At 35.6% G+C, this 22,159-nt stretch overlaps 1 protein-coding gene across 2 annotated transcripts; it reads left to right on the plus strand.

The window, feature by feature from the left end:
• Positions 1-572: 572 nt before the first annotated feature.
• On the plus strand, positions 573-15,335 carry LOC110462495 (inositol 2-dehydrogenase-like). Of its 2 annotated transcripts, none has more exons than XM_021516461.1 (10): positions 573-827; positions 4,039-4,118; positions 4,846-5,049; positions 5,876-5,946; positions 9,262-9,370; positions 10,210-10,337; positions 11,846-12,084; positions 12,498-12,617; positions 13,236-13,281; positions 13,833-15,335. In XM_021516461.1, exons 1-10 carry the CDS (start codon positions 702-704, stop codon positions 13,934-13,936), a joined length of 1,227 nt encoding a protein of 408 aa, XP_021372136.1. In that variant the 5' UTR covers positions 573-701; the 3' UTR covers positions 13,937-15,335. The 2 variants fall into 2 exon arrangements, with proteins under 2 accessions (XP_021372136.1, XP_021372135.1); XM_021516460.1 differs by having other exon boundaries at positions 12,498-12,589; positions 13,208-13,281.
• The last annotated feature ends 6,824 nt before the right edge of the window (positions 15,336-22,159 follow it).

Raw genomic sequence — 22,159 nt, forward strand, 5'->3', positions numbered from 1 at the left:
CATTCAAGATGCTTTCATTAGGGGAAGGTATCGATAAAAAATACAGTATTTCATGATATAAGCTTGATTTTTGTATTTGTTTAGTAACGAATCGATACTAATCCTGTTTATCAGAAAAGATCATAGACGGGGAAAGGGCTTAGGCCTAAAACGATGAATAATAAATGAAGAGTTTGAGAAAGAGAAAAAACAAAGGCTATATACTATGTGATGTAGGGTTAAGATAGATTTGTTACCTGGCTTAAACATTGATCACAATAGAACCGAACTCCTTTCCTAATCAGCATATATCCATACATGTGTACAAGGTGTGGTTTGGACAAAAACATGCCAAAATTAGAGACTATAACAGAAAGAAGATGTTCGTCGTTGCAAATGAGTTACCCAAATTATCAAATTTCTATAACGATTATGGTAAATAATTGCATCAAAATAAATGAAATACATGTGTATGACATGTAAACTATAGAAAGTAAATAAAAAAAATATCTACACCATTGTAACAGAACATCATTATATCTTGTCTTGTTATCGTTCTTCTTATCTAGCAGAACATAACGATTATCATAACATGTTGGGTCTGACAGCGGGTAGTTTTATCTCCACGTAAAGGTAGCTCCTTCTATCACAGTGTAGTCAATATTGTTCGCGTGGTCACGGAGAGGTGTCTACAACGTTTGCTAAATATAGAGAGGGTAAATATGGCGACAATAGTGAAGAGGATAGCATATTCACCTATACGTAGCTTTCTACCTGGTGCACGTTACCATAACGTTAGAGTGGGTGTTTTATCCAGTGTCCTTAGCAAGCAAACTTCCAAACACTATGTAAGTATATACGTGCTGGATGAAGTTAAAATGACGCTTGTACATGTATCCTAGTTTATGTAGCCTAACTGAGGCCAATAGGTCAACTCGTACAGCCGTCCGCCAGTCAAAGTCGTTTGCTATATATTCACGGGCAGCGGCTATCAGTAATGTTTACCTATGGAGACGGAGTAATCGACACCTTTTTCTTTGGCGTTGAAGGAGTTTGTTAAGGCAACATATCAAAACCTATCTTAACATATATGATTTATGAATTAAATGTTTTGGTCTTGAGATGTGTGATGATACATGTATACACATTGAACTTTGACTAAATACATTTTCTCTGTATTATAATCGTCGTGAAATGGGATGTAAGATAGAAATTTCCTACATCCCTTTCTTACCCTGGGCTGCTCTATCTTACACACAGGGAAATGAGAGAAATAGCTATTCTACATCATAGATGTAAGGGCACGGCTACATAAACAGGTACACTATGTGATTTATATTCACATGGAGCATACAAGTTATTTGAAGCCGAGTCACAGTATGTACGTGACGCGAACGCAGGAAAACTAAATACAATTGCTTGCCGCGTGTTTGGCTAAACCGTTACGAAGAGAAATATAATACGTTGTCTTGTTTACCTCTACGTTGAACACCGAATGACAAATACAACACTGGGTTTCAAGATGTACAGGTTGATAAATAAAATAACCACGTTTTGGTTTTTACTATCCCGGTTTTCCCTTCATTGGACGTTACCTTACGTGAAGTTGACTAACATTTACTTTGTGAGAGTTGTCAATGGAGAAGAATCTTGTCCTTCTTGAACACCTGGTTTTACTCCCCTCATACATTTCCCACCTTCTAAATACTTTTTCTGTCTATATGTAACCCTAGATTAAACATTACAAGGTTTGAATTACCGTTTTGTTGCCATTTCGTGTTTTTTTTATATGATAAAAATTAGTTTGAGGTGTATTCTGATAGTAGAATAAGGTAGTCCAGTGAATAAGGTTATGCTAAGAAGATGAATGTGGATGTGTTTGTCATTACACGCTTTGGTTACAGTAGACCATGCCGTTTAGCTTATCAGAGGAAACCGTGAAGTCTATTTTGTCTACAAAGGTATACTATACACACATTATCTTAAATATGACCCGTACAGGTAAATTCGGCAGCTATATATGTATATCTAGTTTAAATGTAAACATAGTCCACACTGAAGCACTAGTGTATACCTTTAGTACCTTTGTGACAGATATTGGGGATACTATACTTTGTAATATTGTATTTTGGATAAAGATGTTTATATCTCCTATTTATTTTTGGAAACACAAAATTTCATGTATCCTACTGTAACCTACACCTTACATGTGATATATATTTAGACTTAAGTGACCGTTGGGTGACCCTTATGATCTGCAGACAATATTTTCATGAGACCTTAAAATGATATAAAGCAAACAAACACATTCGACCAACCTTCTAATGCCAGTTACACAACAACCTACCCGACGAGATTACTGTTCAACATTAATATAGCTTGAAATTTATTTGGCAAGCTAAACAAGTAGATATGTCAATTGAATTTGGACTAATGAATATATGCGCAGATTCTTACAAAAAATATTCAAATCTCGTTAAATCAATGAAAAGAAAACTACTGCGTTTTATTTGCATTAAAATCTAATTAAATGTAAATTAATTAAAGAAACAAATATGCATGTGCGTATTTTTGTCAATTTCAAAGTGTGACTTAAGTTTGTGATAAATTCATATTCTCATAAAATGTTGATAATGATGCGCGCTGAGAAGATTTACCGCATCATCAATATCCAGGTGCTTCGCTCACTTTCGCTCTCTGCACCTCTGGCTCTGGAATATGTCATAGCAAAATTGAAGGCACGGAAATAGCTGTTTGATTGGTCTCAGGTAAAAAATAACTGACCAATCGCTAGGCTGATACATGTCCTTTGAAGATTACAAAGGAGCGACACTCGACTTCAAAGCCTGTCATCTTTTACCGTTACGTGACCGCGAGATTCTTTTGATGTACATCACAGGATCGAACTGGTTTTCTTGTCTCAACAAGGTGGTACACCCTGATCCTTCAATTTTGCTATGACATATTCCAGAGGTTCAGAGATCGAAAGTGAGCGAAACCCCTGGATATCGGGGATGGATTTACCGAAGCATTGTTAATGTCGTCTCTCATAAAGACCAGGTGTATGATTAAGAATGTATGTCCAGGTAGAAAGAGCTGGTAAGTATATATAAACATCGAATATTGCAATCTGTTGTCAAAAACCACGATAAACAGAAACATTTAAATACCCATTTCTCTAAATATACATATTGTGGTGATAAATGATGTTCAAGAACAACTATACATTACTGCAAGGTTTCGTTTTTGTACGCTGTTTCTGTCCCCCGTTATGACATACACTGTATGCTGACACCTATCTACCCTATGTTTTCGGTGTTCTATACTTCGGTATCTGTAGGTTGATCGGTGTCATATGACAATGGCGGCTGCTATGCACCATATCTGATTTATATCCCTTAAAATATAATATCATTTCGTTAAATAGCAAACGCATGTTCCAACTTATACATGTTTTAATCACTTTTGTTGGTCCGGACATTAGCGCGCGTTGGTCTAAATTTGTGGTTACCTGGATGAAACCTAAGTGACCGCTACATGGTACTGACAATACATAACCGTGCAATGTTGATAGCCTGCCTGGTGACTTCATAATAGTTATGGTATTATACTTTTAAGGTTTGATACCACTGACCTTTTTCTGAAAATCGTTTTTTTCTGGTTTGCTTGTGTTTAACGTCCTAATTACAGCTATGGTCATTCAAGGACATGTCAGGTTTTAGTGGTAGAGGGAAGCCAGAATTCCCGGAGAAAAACCACCGACCGACGGCCAGTACCTGGCGGCTGTCCCACTTAGGTCTCGAACCCTCGAACCAATGCTAGAGAGTTAGTGGTAAAAGATTGTCAGACGCCTTAACCGCTTGGCCACCGCGGCCCCTTCGCTTTTCTTATCCATGATACATAAACCTTGTTTAGTTAATTAGTGTTTATTTTGGTTATTGTTCTAATGTTAAATACAAGTAACACTATTTGCAGTTTTCGTTTTACAGCGAATAATAATGATATATTCAAAACATGCCCTGTTTATAGAAATCTGATTGGTTATTCTGTTTTGTTTAGATATTTCGGCATTCACTTTGTACTTCATCAGGAGTGTCGACCGATCCAACACCGAAAGTCCAAAGTACAACAAAAAAGAGGCAAGATTGATATACAGTTGTATTCAACAAAAGAAATCAAGGGTCTTCTAAACAAATCAAATTGATAATTATGCGTTCTTTTATGAACTACATTGAAACGTTATATGAACGTGAATACAATGTTCTCCTTGCATTTTAATTTCTCATGGTCAAGTCTGTATACAGATATCACCTTCGGTAAATCCATATGGTGGCCTCTTCCAACAGGTGATTCTGTGCTAAATATAACTTTTATGAAGCTATACCAGTTCCGTTGAATAATGTCTCTTAAACGAAGAGTTCATCTGAGCAAGTATGACTGTATTGATTTTATTATTGTTAAAAATCGGCAGGAACCTCCTTGCATACAGAAATGACACATTCTATAAAAGAGATTGTAATGAAAAGATAAACGTATGTGCATTTTACAAACTTCCAATGGTTCAAATATTTGTACTGCAATTGCTTACCTTTGTCTTCTGAACAGCATTATAATATGTTTTAATTGAAACTCAATAAGTATCAAATCCTTTTATGAAAGACTCTATATTGTTGAATAATAATTGTTCTTAGTAAGTTTACCTTAAGACATTTCTTACTTTAGGATTTTTGAAATATTTGACTAATTCATATTCTGGTAAAAGGATATAGGTCGGTTCTACATTAGGATGAACTTTGATTGATTTATGTTTCAGTTAGGCGATTATAGACAGGTTACTACATTACAAAACTTTCGATTTATCTACAGAGATTACAATGTTGGTGTGCTTGGTGCTGGACGGATAGCGTCTTCAGTTCACATCAGGAACATTTTGAAGAATAGGCGTTTAAATCTAAAGTGGATCCTAGATGACTCCCCAGCTGCTGTATCAAGCTGCAAGGATCTCCTAAATCTACACAACACTCCATTTTACACTAGCGATGACCGGGAATCACTTTTAAGTGATGAAAGGTATAAGTTAAATGAAATAGCACATTTTCTTTTCAATAGACGTTATTGTCTCACTAACTCGTACAGTTCATTATTAGGAACCATTTTTCCTCAGTTTCAAAATATGAATACAATGTTAATAGTATGTTTGTATATCTAATTAGGATCTAACCTTGGTACATGCATCATTTGTTGTTCACTGGATAACGTACCGATAACGTATCACCCTATTGGTTAAAGTTATGCTTTCAGAATTTTAAATGAAGGTATACGTTCTACAAAAACCGGCGTTCCAGAAGTGACACTACATGATGTAGAAAAAAACACCAAGCAAACAAAATATCAAGTATTGTAATACATATTTACTTTGGTCATTTTAATGTCTCCTTTAAGAAGGACATAGAAGAAAACTACAGATTCTACAGGCGGACCAAAATGTGTGGTCCTGTACAATAAACCATCATTCAGTGAGATACAGCAGACCGATTCGGACCTAATGTCCCTGAAATTCTATAGAAAAATATGTACTACTGGCAAATATTCGAAAGCGCTACAAAAATCCGAATACAATCTTCTCCTTCAGATGTGGGAATAATATACAAATTCCACTTTTGTGTAAAATCATAACACTGCAAGAGGGGTTTCTGTTTCTATTTATAGAGTTTAAATTCAAGGTTACAACTGACGTGTTTGCCGGAAAAAGTACACGTCTGCTTGTTGTGTATTTTTCTAGAAAATCATACAATATTACATTTTATAAGTAATACAAGTGTATACAACAAATATATGTTCACAGCTAATATCTTTTAACTATATTAGTGATTTGCACCAATGTTTTACTTTACAGTCTGGACGCCGTATTTGTTTTTACACCAACAGACACTCATGCTGATTATATATGCGAAAGCCTCAGCAGAGGTAAGAATACATACCTATCAATTAAGACATTGAACTGAGCCTTATTTCTCTCTTTCTAAGTTCATCAATAATTTTGACAATCTACATAATTATCTCTCACTCAAACGGTTTCAGATTACATTGTTCATTTATTCATTTTATCACACACGATAACATGGACGGATAGAAACCGAAATACAAATGACTGACACACAGACAGACAGACAGACAGAAAAAGACAGAAATATAAAGGACAGACAGACAAACTGACAGTGAAGCGGATGAATATATTTAAAACAATCGTATTCAGGTTTCCTAATTGCTGTCGCACAAACGTGTACGTTAGTATCGTTACAAAATAGCTGATCACATTGATATTAAGATACCTTTAAACAAGAGTTATCTTTCTTTAGGCCTTTAGTAACACAGAGATGTCCTAAATGTTTTACACAACCAATAACATTTCCTATGTGACGTTTCGATGACTAGTACGATATGTACACTGTCACCTTCATCAGACAAATGACCAAGAAAACGTATGCACGCAAAGGTGTAAAATGTGTACGAGTTGTCCATAAAATCGATGTCGATTTCGGCTACGCTGGAAACGTATGTACAATAGTTGTTATATATGTACCGAAATGACGCAATTCAGCTACGCTTTGTTAACACTTGGTCATAGATGTGCGAGAGTCTTTGAACCCCAAGGCGGAACCCAAATCGCCTTCAAGTCTCTCCGATATACGACGTGTCACAGTTTATTGGAGAGACTGGAAGGCGATTTGGGGTCCGCCTTAGTGAACATCGGAAAGATACAGATACCCAAGAAGGTAGGAAATTCACCAGATCCGAAAGAAAACAGTCGGAGTCCCAGATAGATAAATCGGCAATCACAGACCATGCCACACAGAAAAACCATGTGATTGACTGGGATAACTCCAAAGTTTTGGACAGAGAAAGCAATCTGTTCAAGCAACAGATAAAGGAAGCCATCTGGATACGCCGCAGTGGGCCAGTTTTAAATCGAGACGAGGGGGTTCAAAGACTCTCGCACATCTATGACCAAGTGTTATCAAAGCGTAGCTGAATTGCGTCATTTCGGTACATATATTACAACTCTTGTACATCGACATCGATTTTATGGACAACTTGTACAACCGTTCAGCACAAAATTATATTCGGGATCAAACGCAAGATAGTTCCAAGAACCAACACATGCATAAGTATTCTGGTAAATGTTAGGTTTACAGGGAGTGTAGATCAAAATTACATGTCAAATCTTAGTAATGTCGTTTAGCAATCCAAGTGGTGTAATTGTATTATATCTTTATCAATTAATATGAAAACACGTTTATTGAGTNCCAGTGTACGAGTTGTCCATAAAATCGATGTCGAGAGTCTTTGAACCCCATTCGTCTCGATTTTAAACTGGCCCACTGCGGCGTATCCAGATGGCTCCTTTATCTGCCGCTTGAACATATTGCTCTCTCTGTACAAAACTATATACGACGCGTCAGAGTTTATTGGAGAGACTTGAAGGCGATTTGGGGTCCGCCTAAGTGAACACCGGAACGATACAGAAACCCGAGAAGGTAGGAAATTCACCAGATCCGAAAGAAAACAGTCGGAGTCCCAGATAAATAAATCGGCAATCACAGACCATGCCAAACAGAAAAACCATGTGATTGACTGGGATAACTCCAAAGTTTTGGACAGAGAGAGCCATCTGTTCAAGCAGCAGATAAAGGCAGCGTCATTTCGGTACATTTATAACAACTATTGTACAAACGTTTCCAGCGTAGCAGAAATCGACATCGATTTTATGGACAACTCGTTCACATTTTACACCTTTGTGTGCATACGCTTTCTTGGTCATTTGTCTGATGAAGGTGACAGTGTACATATCGTACTAGTCATTAAAACGTCACATAGAAACTTGTATTGGTTGTGTAAAAAAACCCTTCTCATAATCCATACTTACCAACCTGAAGAAAATGTTTAGAAAAAATTGCTGGAAAGGGTTTCAAATTTTGATTTTCTGCTTCGACACACTACGTTTTAATAAATGGTTCAATAATTCGTACATCTAAATATTCAAATGCATATAGTATATGTTACTAGCATGGTTCTGTTATTTGCACAAGGACAACTCTAGGCAATGTAATTGTTTAGAGTAAACATTTGCTCACATCAACATATGAATAACCGTTCAGCACAAAATTCTATTCGGTATCAAACGCAAGATAGTTCCAAGAACCAACACATGCATAAATATTCTGGTAAAATGTTAGGTTTACAGGGAATGTAGATCAAAATTACATATCAAATCTTAGTAAGTGGAAGTGGAATAGCAAATGGAATCAGGTCTGATTACATTTAAAATGATATCGTAGACATTTTTAAGAATATAAAAAATGAAATTTCTGAGAATCATGAAGGTAGCATTATACAAATATTTAATGGTACCGTGCCACTACCTATATCTCGTTTTTTGCTTATCAGTAGGATACAAATTATTTTTTGCATAACAAGTATAAAAAAATCACTAATTTAATTTACTTTCATGCCGTTAAGATTTCGAGAATTTTCAAAATACCAAGCATGCCCAAATTAGACCCCATTAAAATGACGATATTTCGTGTCAAATTTGGCACGGTTCTCCTCAAACTACGATCATATTTTGATGATTATAATTTATAAGCGAATGATAATGTCGTTTAGCAATCCAAGTGGTGTAGTTGTATTATATCTTTATCAATTAATATGAAAACACGTTTATTGAGTGTGAACCCCTGACCCTGTCGAACATATAGTATTGTGTAAACATTACCTTTGACCCAATCGAACTCATAGTCACCACTTTTTGTAATCGGCTCTCGTGACATACCGTGCATTCGCTTTTTAATAATTGTTATAATACAAAAAATATATAGAGCCTTATATCATTTGAAAAAAATACTCGTCAACATTTTGCAATAAATGAATAATATTATTCCTACAGTGACAGTTGTATATATAGCAGATAAAAAAGCATACATTTAGTTGATACTGACGTAAACATGACTGCAACCCTGCGCTTGGTGAGATAGGTACCATTCTGGGAAAGGCTTCGCTTGCTAATACTTAAAATAAATACAAATCATTATAATTTTAAATATTTTCAAAACAATATACTTATTATATTTATTTGAAATTTGTTGACTTTTATTTTAACTGCAGTATTTCCGACAGATTGCGGCACGGTTATTTCAACTATAAGAAATACAAAATAACGCATCCGACGTGAATAATTCGATTGATAACTTGAATTGTGATTTTTCAATATTAAACATCCAGGAAAGGCCGTTATGACGGAGAAACCCTGTGGCGAAACATACGCTGACATAAAAAGGTGCTACGACATGGCCGAACGCGTTAATAAACCTCTTCTCACAGGATTTCAGAGGTGGGTTTATAATGGACTTATTTCCTTTCGTTTCTTTATACATTATATCATCCTCGATATCCAGGAGTTACGCTCACTTTCGCTTTCTACACCCCTGGAAAATGTCATAGAAAAAATTGAAAGCACGAAGATAGCTGTTTAATTGATCTCAGGTAAAAAAAAAACCAGACCAAACGCTAGGCTGATACCTGTCCTTTGAAGATCGCAAAGGAGAGACGCCCGACTTTAAAGCCTGTCAACTTTTACCGTTACGTGACCGCGAGATTCTTTTGATATATATCAAAGGATCGAACTAGTCTTATTGTCTCATCAACAAGGTGGCGCACACTGAGCCTTTAATTTTGCTATGACATATACCAGGGGTGTAGAGAGCGAAAGTGAGTGTAACCCCTGGATATCGAGGATGACAGTATATACTCAGCAACAAAGTCAAGTTAAACACTACCTTACGAAGATAAATGGATCATTGGTGTTGAAATGCTATTTTATTTGTTTTACACGCCGTATCATGATATTTATAAAAACATGATCGACTGTTTGTAATACTGTTATACTTTTTCTTATGTCGTATGTCGTATAGCGATATTTATAATATAATAATTGGCTGCTTGTAACACTCTTCTATCTGTTTTGCACATATCGTGATAATTATAAAAGAACTATTGGCTGTTTGTAATACAATGTACTGTTTGACTTGCAATTGTTTTACACGTTCTAAAGTGATATTTAGAATATAATTATTGGTTGTCTGTATTACAATTCTGCTTGTTTTACACGTCGTATAGTGATATTTATAAAATAATTATTGGCTTTTTTATCCTGTTTTATTTGTTCTATAGGAGATTCGACAGAACGTTCCGTGATGTGTTTCAGTCCACAAGAGATAAAGCACTTGGAGACTTAAAATTCATGAGAGTTACCGGTCGAGACTCACCTAGACCGTCATACGAGTTTTTAAGAAATACAGGTTATAAACCTATGATGGTTATCTTTTTCAATAACTGAGGTTCGTGATATCACAAAAGATAAAAAAAAATATATATATCCATTCCTTTGAGACGATACTAAATAATAGGGAAAACGGTATGGATTTAAACGAAAACAAGAAGTAATCATCCAAATGCTAGATTGTCAATCTTTTAGTCATATTTACATACATCTCTGTATAAAACGCGCCACTGAAAAGAATTTAAATGATCGCGATCTTATTGGCATTTGTTCATTGATTATTTTACATTCTTGCTACACATCTAAGGTTATATGTCCGCTACTAATTATGCTTGTAAGTTATGACATTCATTCAGGTGACAGTGTTAATATTCCTTAGTACAGTTGTACCATCATCTGCAAATTCCTTCGCCAATTTTCTTTGTGCGTTTGTTTACATGTTGTCGAAAAAGGCAATTTGAAACAGAAACAGATTGGAAGGATGACGTGGTCACTCAAATGTCCTTTAGTGTACTATGTAACGGGAACGTTAAAACCTGAACACGGGTTCAGAAGACTTTCTGTCGTTAAGATGTCTACCCAAATGACAAATAAAGCTAATATCGAAGACACCTTTAGGATGGGGAAATGTTCCCTAAATGTCGCAATTGACTCGGTACTCACGAGTTTGCTCTAACTACCATGACTTCCGTGATAGATGTCAAATGCTAAAAGTTAAACTTCAACGCGGGCTTTCCAATAATGAAGGTTGACGAGGACTATGAACAAGTTTTATAGTCGCCATAAGCATATCGCAGGGAAATGCTATTTCTATGTGTGTTATGAATATATGACACATAGCTATTTCTTAATCTAAGTTAAAGCATATTTGAAAAATCGGGGTTATCTCTTATCAATTATCAATCAGTACACAGGCTTGTATGACTTACCCGTGTTATGTTTTAAACATTTAATAAGACTGAAATGCTATCACGCGTCATTAAATCAGCTTCACCTGTTCTATTAAAAAAAGGATAGCAGAAATAGGTCAATAAGTTATCCATCAATTTCATGAACATGACTGCAATTACGAGTTTAAGCTAAATATAGACGTTAGACACTAACGGTAGTCTAGTGGAGGCACGGTAGTCTAGTGGTAGGGTGCCGGGCTCGTGACCGAATGGTTGTGGGTTTGAGTAACGTTAACGTCACGGCACTGTGTTTTATCTTTGAACAATATACTGTACTCCGCTTGTTCCAGTCTGTACTAAGCTGCAAATGAGTATGTAGTTGGGCAGTGCTAGAAATGTTGAATGCTAGCTGTGAAAGCCGAAATGACATCACCGGTTGTATGCTCCCCGGGGAGTTGAGTAAGATATTGGCTGGTTTCAAAGGCCCTATAACAACGGATAATAATGTGTGAACTGCTTTGAGATGACTTACGAACTAGTTTGTGATAAAGCGGTATATAAGAACCTCGAATTATTATTATTATATTATTATCATTAAAAAAGAATAGCTTTCATTACGATATTTGCTTCATTTCAGATATGGGAGGATGTAACATAATATCTGACATGGCCGTCCACGACATAGATATGACTGTTTGGCTGACGTCCGCAGAGAGACCAATATCTGTATATACAATGAGTCATATGCATGATCCAATCATGAAAGAGATAGGTCAGCCTGATTCTGCTACCTTGGCGCTGAAGTACGGAAGCGGATTAATGGCCATAATAGATTCGGATAGATACGCTCCGTATGGCTACGATATGAGAGTAGAGGTAGGTTAAACTGGGTTGAATGAAAATGAGTATAACCGAAATCCAGGTTGTGACCATTAACATAAAAAAAAATTGAAAAGCTATTTTCAGTAATTAGGGTGGCGCAGTGGATAGCGCACTTACCTTTCACCAAGGCGGCCGGGGTTCGATTCCTCGACAGGATCTGAAAAGGTTTGGGTCACCTGCCCGACCTCGTGTGGTTTTTCCGGGTATTCCGGTTTCCTCCAACGATAAGACCCCCCGCGCGCTAACATCCGGGCCAACAAGAGTTATTAGTACAAGTTGTAAAAACTTGTTACATAATTGTTGTAAAATAGATGAAGTTCATTTTAATATATTTTTTTAGTAAATGTAGCTAAATATAGTTCTACAAAATTAATGTTTACCTGTGGTTCAAATCAAACATTATGCAGATTTTCGGGGCCGAGGGAATGGCGCTGGCTGAAAATCCTAGAGAGTCTGCTTCCGTGATTGACGTTCAAAATGGTGGCAAACTAAACAGGCTGTACGACTCATTTCCCCAAAGATTCGAGGCTGACAAATAAGTGGTCCTGTTAATCCAACAGTGTTTGAAAGGAAAAGTAATACTGTTTATATTTAGAACAGTTTGCATTCAGTTCACTTATTTTGATATGTTTACGTTTTCCATTCAATTCACTGTTTGTATTCACTCTTTGTTTAAAGTGCATTGATCTTAAAGCAACCCGCTGGAGAAACAGCACACTGAGAATATATACGAGAGGTTTTCTCATTGAATGTAGTTCATTATCAGGCAAATTGTTGAAGTAATGTGTTAATGATAATGACCTATTCCTTGCAAACTTAGTTACTGACTCACACTGTCCAAATTGTTTACATCATTGTGAAAACGCATATCACTTCTTTTTTGAGTGCCAACGTTATGCAACTGTTCGTACTGACATGTTTCAAGTTTTAAGTAATTTAAATACACAAATAAGTTTAAAACTACTATTATTTGGAAATGAGTTGTTGGCTTTGGAGGAAAATTATTACTTATTTGATCATGTGCAAAAATTCATTAAATCCAGCGGAAGATTTTGAACTTTATGCTTATATATGTTTATTCCCGTGAAAAATTGACTTGTTTTAAAAATTGAATTTNATACGACTCATTTCCCCAAAGATTCGAGGCAGCATTTGAAAAAGAAATAGACCACTTTGTTGATTGTTTGGATGGTAAGCTGACAAATAAGTGGTCCTGTTAATACAACAGTGTTTGAAAGGAAAAGTAATACTGTTTATATTTAGAACCGTTTGCATTCAGTTCACTTATTTTGATATGTTTACGTTTTCCATTAAGTCTACTTTTTTAAAATTCAATTCACTGTTTGTATTCACTCTTTTTTAAAGTGCATTGCTCTTGAAGCAACCCGCTGGAGAAACAGCACACTGAGAATATATACAAGAGGTTTTCTCATTGAATGTAGTTCATTATCGGGCAAATTGTTGAAGTAATTTGTTAATGATAATTGCCACCAATGTCCTGGTTGACATGTCATGAGCCTGCCGTATCATAGTTTACATATATTGCTAAAGTGTTTGTTCTTTTAAGCAAGATATACTATATTATACGATGCTTTTTTTTTTATTGGAAGAGCGTTAACTGATAAACATTCAAAGTAAATACCACATCAAACAGATTTATATTTTATATGAATAAAATATCTATTGTTACTTACCGCTGCCTGATAACAATTAATTCCGATAATTTGTATATATTTTTGCAGGTAAAGACACACCACTGATAAAGAAGGCAGAATGTCTACTTACTATGGAAATAGTAGAGAAAGGAGTGGAATCATTCAAAACCGGAAATGTGGCATATCTATAAACATGCTATCGGAGAAAGTACCGAGTAAAATAGACAAGTAGCATGTCCTGATAATGTATCTGTTCCCTTATACCACACATATAGGATATTGTATGAGTTCCCATTTCATATGAGATTTATGAAATGATTCTTAGAATTTTTCAACGTAGCGAGCCTCTGGCGAGCTAAAATGAAAAATTCGTGAAGAGATTCGTGAAGAGATTCATTAATTTCATATGAAATGAAAACAACTGTTAGACCCTTTTTTATCACATAATCAAGATTTGTAGCATTTGTTCGTGTAAAACGACAAATTTTATGCAACCTTGAAATGTAAAAAGCTGACATTTTTACTCCAGTGCGTTAGTCTGTGACGTCATGTACTTGTCCTAGGCGTGACGTCACAATTGAAACTTACAACTAATCACAGGGCTGATAGGTCATATAACATTCACTGGATAACACAGTTCATGGGATAAATGTATATCATCGATATATCGTTAAGGCATATCTGAACATGTACACTTATCGTTTCGTTCTTCTCCTATTGTCCACTACTTCCCGGTTTGCCTCTTGCACATAAATATACATTTATAGCTGCATCATTCTTTTCTATAGTGACATATAGTCTAAAAAATAATATCCTTATTTTATGATCCATTGATATTTGATTTTATGAAGAATTACGATAACTTATAGAGGGTACATTGACGATATGTATTGTTATAGTTGAGTGGGTCATAGACGCAGTCATAAATATTTAACCCGTGCAATATTTTATCGATTTGACATACAGGTGTTGAGTTAACTTACTAGTACCTATGATTACCTTTAAAGCGGGAACTGGTACGCTTCGTTACATTCTCCTTTCCAGTTGGTCAGATATTCAGTACATATTAATAATGTTCACTTTTGCTTGTTTTGCTACAAATGAGAAAAAATACATTAAACGCAGCATTTATAAAAACATAAATAATGTACACGTTTGCTTCTTTTTTTTTTTGCTACAGATAAAAATATAACCATGGACGCTGCATTTATACTGCGTTTGTTTCAAAAAATGATAAACATATATAAATCTTTGCCAATATGTTTTCTTCTGGTCAAGCCATTGATGACCTAAACAATGACAATGTCTACACTTTGTTCTTGTATAAACCGCCGTACGTCAGACTTGATATTATCTGAAACCATCTTATATCTCGTTAGATATTCTTATGATACATACTGCTTTCATGGAGAGTCTAGTGTAGGAGGTTACTGAAGCATGCACAATCGTAATATAGTATAATATGTAAGTCATGCTATACACTGATAATATACAACATTTGATACAGCGCGCGGAAATATTTGGTAAATACATGTAACACTTCTAAAAACGTCCAAAAGGTATAAAACGTGATACAGTAATTAAATGAGTAACGGAATAATTGAGTTATTGAATAATTAAGCATAAGCTTTGTAGAGCTTTTATTACGACGCCGCTCAGGGAACAAATGTTGTTTTCGTGATGGAGGAAAACCCAAGAGGGAAAACACCCTGCCATCGGAGGGATAACAACTAACCTAATCAGACATCACTCTCTTTTTCCACCACCGCTGGGGATCGAACCGAAATTCTTGCGACAGTGAGTGGTCTGAAGCTCACACTTGATTGCACACAATAGTATGACTGTGCGCGTTAGCGATTACGGCTACCGAGACACCCAATTGATTAGGATTGATTGAATGAGTAAGTGATAAAGTGAATAAGGAATTAGCTGAGTGAAAGAGTTATCGATGTTTGTAAATCGCAAATGAAACGGGGATGATATTTAGCAAGTGGTATTAAAAGTATTGAAAATGCAGATTTGATATTTAACGTTTCAAAAATTAAGTATATGTTACATTTCGTTGCAAACTGTGAAGTTATACAGTGTAACCAGACACATGTTCTCAACTAATAGTTACTGAACCTTTCAGGCCATCTAAGTATTTAAATATCGTTCTGATACATATAGAAAACCTGGTGCCAAACAATGAAATAATGTGATAAAGATCAAATTAAGATTAGTTTGTAGAGTCGTTATCGGCCCAGCAAAAGTAAACGCCATAAAAGGGCAGATGTTAAACATTACACACATTAATTACCTTTATAATTAACTAATATGGATAGAGTGTGATAAGAGGGTCACTGTATAAATATGCTATAATATAACTATATAAATTAGAGATAACATCATCTCAAGCTTTTAGTACCCTGTTAATAATTCATCAATACAACATTTCCAATTCATTTCTTTTTTCAGTATTTTTATGATGATATCAAAATAGGGAATATTACTAAAAAGATAAACCTGAGCATATGAATACCTTAGGTAGCAAATGTCATACACAATGCTTGAGATGTAAGTATCGTTGCGTCAAAAAGTTTGCTCGACTACGGACGGACGATTCGTCATCTGGCCTCCAGTATAAGCGTTAACTTTGTCGCGAAGAGCCGAAGAGTAAAGGTTGTAAAAGAGCAGGGATACATTACAAATGATTAATATCTATTATTGAATAATACATGTGTAAAGTCATCTGAACAGGCGCTCAGTTTGAATTCCTTAGAGTTCGACATCAAATTTAACCCCGTTTCATAAACTGAATGATCGTACAAGTTGAGCACATTTGATCACTTTGTCTAATTAAATAGGGCATGTCCTAGGCCCGTATTCATGATACCGTTCTTACGCTCAAGTATGGAGTTTTTGCTCAAGCCTTATTGTTTTGCTCCGGTTATACATTAATGTAAAAGTCTTACTTTGTCAATGATTTGGAAACAAATTAAAGAGACATAAGGCAGAATACTGTTTTCCATATTGACATCTGAACTTTTCACCGTTTTACATGATTGAAGTGAGTTGAAGGAAAGTTGTTTTGAGCACAGAATCTGTGCTTGAGCTTGATAATGGTTTGATCAATACGGGCCCTTGTACCTCCTTTCTTTTGCCTTATGAAAGCGAGCACGTTGATAAGTTTTGCTTCCTGGCCCGGATGAAGTAAAATCCACAGGACACCGAGAGCCTTTTAGTCAGACAGTATAACTATATTGTGTAACAGAGGCGTGAATATTGGTGTGACATGTTGTCGACAATTGTAATCGAATGACGCTATAGCGGCAGGAAATGGTGTCGCGTCTCAGATAGACATCCGTTTTCTTCTTTGAAATTATATAGCTATTGTGGTATATCAAATTATATAGCTATTGTGGTATATCAAACTATTTGAAAGGGAATGAGTGGCGACACATGGGCTAATATTATCCTATCTGATTCAACGACCTTTGTAAAAACGAGGTTTTGTATCCAAATAAAAATAGTTCTAAATAGATATAGCAGAGTTTCCACAATGGAGTCCCGTGACCGTTTTTTCCGGACTAAGGTTTGGAAGATGATTTCAGTCAATTTGAGGGTGCTGATTAAAATTACCTGGGGTTAACCTCGTGGAAATGTGAGCTTACTCAATTAGACGTGAAAAAAATCAAGATTATCAGACCCAAAATCAAATCTAACTTTAAAATGTATGTGTGCCCAAAATAAATAAGCCTGATTAACAGTTGACTTGTAAAACACTTCTATGTTTTCATCAAAATATCGTTATCAGATATATAAGCTATAGAAGAAAGGAAGTTAGGAAATCTGTTTGGAAAACTTTGGAAGGATGAGAAAGAATTCTATAAAATAATATCTGCGTCTATGTCGTAGATACTGTAACTTTATGTTGCTTCTACAAAATTCATCAATTATAAATTGTGCAATTACACGCATGAGGAAAGACGTGCAGTAATGCAGAAAAAATATCAAGATTACTCTAAAATGAATGTTTGGGAAGGATTGTTTTTAATAACTTGCAAAAAAGCACTCAGTTACAAGTCCAGTACTGAAATTACTTGGTACGTGGCACAGGTAAGAAACCCTGTGTGTGATATTCGATGTGACGCTGGAATGGAGACGGAATGGATCATGAATGGTAAATAGCCAGGTACATGTATGTCAGACAGATAAGCTGTAACATGTGTTGTGTGTACTAGTAACAGCTGTGGTCATTAGTTAAAAGTATGTACCTGGCGACTACCCACGCTACATAGCTGTACTATAGTGATATAGAGTGATATAGCGAGAAACTATGTAGTAATTGGGATACAGCGGTATGTCCCTATCTATTGAAGTAACATACATGAAGGTCACAGCAGTGGAGCAGTAGTAAAGGTAGACGTGTATCTACCGGCACAACGGGCTTGTTCGGGTGTTGCAGTGTATAGCGCACTCTCCGTTCACCAAGGCGACCGGGGTTCGAATCCCCGATCGAACGTGAACAAAAATGGGTAACATGCCCGACCACGTGGGCTTTCTCTGTTTACTCCGGTTGTTCCCCACATAAAGACCCTCCGCGCGCTAACATCCGGCCCAACTTATTGGGTCAATAATGTTAAAATAAATAGTTCGGGGGATTAGACTGAAAATAGCCGTTCAAAAACCTAACGTTATTAAAAGACACAATCAAGGAGATGACGAACTTTGGTGTAGAGAGTAATGTTAAGGGTGTCGTTATAGATACGCCGTGATGTAGATGTCATGGCCTGTGTAAGCTGTACGTTTATTACGTCCACATTGATTTCCTACTTTCCAACGCCTCGGGAGACCTGCAGTTTGTTGACTTACCAAACTTAACAATAATAATTACATGTATCAAGCCATTAGCGATTTCATTAGTTAGTTGATTATGCTTGGTAATCATTTTTAACATTGAAATGAAGCTGGGTTTTGCTTGCTTTCAATTAGAATGTATGACCTAATAAGTACATCAATTAGAATGTATTACCTAATAAGTACATCAATTAGAATGTATTACCTAATAAGTACATCAATTAGAATGTATTACCTAATAAGTACATCAATTAGAATGTATTACCTAATAAGTACATCAATTAGAATGTATTACCTAATAAGTACATCAATTAGAATGTATTACCTAATAAGTACATCAATTAGAATGTATTACCTAATAAGTACATCAATTAGAATGTATTACCTAATAAGTACATCAATTAGAATGTATTACCTAATAAGTACATCAATTAGAATGTATTACCTAATAAGTACATCAATTAGAATGTATTACCTAATAAGTACATCAATTAGAATGTATTACCTAATAAGTACATCATTACTCAAAATAAAATTGTATGTGCGGTCTATCACATAGGATATATCGATCAAATAAAAATAGGACAATTGAAAAACAGAATAAAGAGTTCATTAGTTGCATACTGCACTATTCTTGTAAGACAGAAGATTTATTATAAAAGATCTGTTTTATTGTGACCAAATTAATGTACAATATTTTACTAAGTAGAATTGCAGAACACCTACTCTTTGCAATTATTGAGATTATGATATTTGATGAGTCATCACAAAATGATGTAGAACACAAATGCTTAAAGTAAATTGAGGTTTCTGATGATTTATTTTATAATGATGAAGGGCAGAAAGTCATTTGAAAAAAGCGTACCTCAGACAAAAAACGATACTTGCAGTTATTTTGCTCAGAAAGAGGAAGAATAGAAAACGGGTATTTATTTAAGTATTTGTTGCGGGTATATTACGGTAACGTCGATAAGTAAAACCTACGCGGGTTTATCATAACTTTCATTTTTTACTTTATATGTTATCAAGATTATGTTATATAAAACAGTGATGCAAGAAAATCCTTCAAAGTTGCTGCAAATGTTATCAACAGTACATTTTGAAGGACTTTTAAGCAGAAATCAACGTAAGGACGTCGGTTTCCCTTCCACCACACATATACAAATCTTATTTCTCGTTCTTTCGTTTTTTCGCCCCGAAATAGCAGACATTTGTTTGTTGCTAATTCTTGTCTTATCGGGTCAAAAAGACGAAACAACGAAACGTCACAAAAATGCCAACATTATATTACAGGTTCCAGCACATTTCAAAACCATTCAGTAAGAAAATGCCTCGCTTTCGTGGAGTACCTCAAATCAAAAAGTGAAAAGAAAGGTACACACTAATTTAAGCTGAGATTAACTCATCGTTTGTGTTGCTATTTCATTCAACTTGTTATCAAATTATTTATTAGCGTATTAACAGATGCCGCACTGAATTCGGTTTTATTATACGTTAACGCAAGGCAAGTCTAGTCAGATTCCTGAGCCACATATTTTGTACCTCTTTTTATATCTCTATAAAGGATGCCGTTGGAAGCACGGTCCCGCTACAAACAGAACACAAAACATATCAAGCAAACACGCAGGCAAACACATATAGAGAGATATTAGCCAGGTGGCATAGGGCCATTAGCTAACGTCTGATAAAGCAGCTCCTTAGAATTCCTCATATATTGTATTGATTAATTTATTCGCTAATTGTATTAATTGTATATCTAAGTACTGTAAAGCGCTTTAGAATGCCTTATTCTAGCTAAATAGGGCGCTTTATCAAGTGTTGTATATTATTATTGTATAGTTTAATTATTACCTCGCAAAACCAAATGTTTTAGCGTCGTAGCATTGAACTGGTAGATCGACGCAAAAGGTGGAAGGGGACGTCAACTCATTCACTGGCCAACGCTTGTTCACACCACTGCCAGTTAGGCGGCTCATTTGGACGATTTCCAACGCATCGGCCAAGAATATCCAAAATGTGCTTAATGTGCTATATGTAGGGTGATTTGAATAACCTTTCCAACATTTGAACTTTTTCTTTTTTCTTTTCTTCTGAAGCGACATTATGCTCTTGCGTTTATCGTGTTGAAAATGGCCCAGCGCAATGACGCTGTATAAACGGTAGTCTCGATCAACCAGACTCTTGTTGTCTGCGCAAGCTACGCCTAACAGAGAATTGCAAATGATCAATCGTGTGGTTGAACGAAACTATACAAACGGAATCACCACCGACATCAAAATGTCACCTTGATAACGCTCACTCTTCGCAAACGTTCATCACAACATCTCCCGGACCAATGATCCTGACATCTATTTAGAAATACTTTTTTCAGCAGCACCACAGGGACTCTTACATTTTAAAAATGCTCAAATTTTCACACAAAAAATGCACCAAAGTCAGCGTCGGAATGTTCGTAATGAAATTCGTATGTTTGGTATGAATTATGATTAGCTGGTTTATTTTGAACACAAACAGTAGTTGGAATTTTATTTTGAGAGCTTTCGAAAAGTCTGATGTCTTTGTCCAGCAAATAATGCAAATGACAAAGAAAATAGACGTTTTCGAAAGCTCCCAAAGTTACCCTTTAATTACTGTTTGTGCTCGAAGAAAACTTAATATTTAACTTTCTTATGCATTTATACCGTAGCAAAATTGTTTGACTCTCAACCGTAGGTAACGGTGTCCAATGTGCCATTGTATGGATTAGCATGTTACCTCTCGGTTGGATTACGCTAATGTCCTGATCTGTGGTATATCTGACAAACTAACTATGTGAACACATACAAGACACTGAATGAAACTGCTTCCATGTACCTACAGGAGCTTGTTACATAGGCCTGTATCAGCCGTCACGATCACTTCGGTCAGAGACAGAATCAATGGTGTGTGTCCCAAAACCTTGTACTGTGATCTACGGAAACCGGTGCTTTTGGAGGCTTTCGACCACGTTATATAATAGCAAACTATCTGCTTTTAGAGAGTCAAATACCTTTGCCAAATACAAGAAGGAAATTAGAGCTCAACTCTTCACGTCTGCATTTTAGGCTTTTTGCACAGACGTACCCTTTATTTATTTATTTGTGTGCACATTGTGATGATTGTCTTCGGGCTTAATGTAAAATGGTGATAATAAACTTATTTTTTGTTTTACAATTATAACTAAAACTATTATCCATATGCTATTAGGCGATTGAGAGTGATTTTACAAATTATGTAAATGTTGTATATTATCATTTTGTTATTATGAAACGTCAGAAAATCATTTAATAATAATTTAGCAATAATAGTTATAACAAACGATTGCAATAACGCAAATTACCTACCATATACTAATGGAAAATGTATACTATACAAGAATTAAATATTTCTCACGCTGTATTACTTATACGACAGTCGTTGTTTACAAATACATTTATCAAGGACTTGCATTAAATGCGTGATATGGTTCGGTGAACGTAATCTAACCAAGTAAATACACAAGAGCCTGTTGTTTCAACGTTAGTAGCATGTAGAACAATTTGCATCTTCTGAAAACG

The sequence above is a fragment of the Mizuhopecten yessoensis genome, unplaced genomic scaffold (genome assembly GCF_002113885.1).
Source record: "Mizuhopecten yessoensis strain PY_sf001 unplaced genomic scaffold, ASM211388v2 scaffold10797, whole genome shotgun sequence".
Lineage (NCBI taxonomy): Eukaryota > Metazoa > Mollusca > Bivalvia > Pectinida > Pectinidae > Mizuhopecten > Mizuhopecten yessoensis.

Coding starts and splice junctions, on each gene's coding strand:
- LOC110462495 (XM_021516461.1), top strand. CDS start 702: ATGGCGACAATAGTGAAGAGGATAGCATATTCACCTATACGTAGCTTT. Junction 828..4,038: donor AGCAAACTTCCAAACACTAT/GTAAGTATATAC, acceptor TGTTTTGTTTAG/ATATTTCGGCATTCACTTTG. Junction 12,085..12,497: donor GCTACGATATGAGAGTAGAG/GTAGGTTAAACT, acceptor AACATTATGCAG/ATTTTCGGGGCCGAGGGAAT.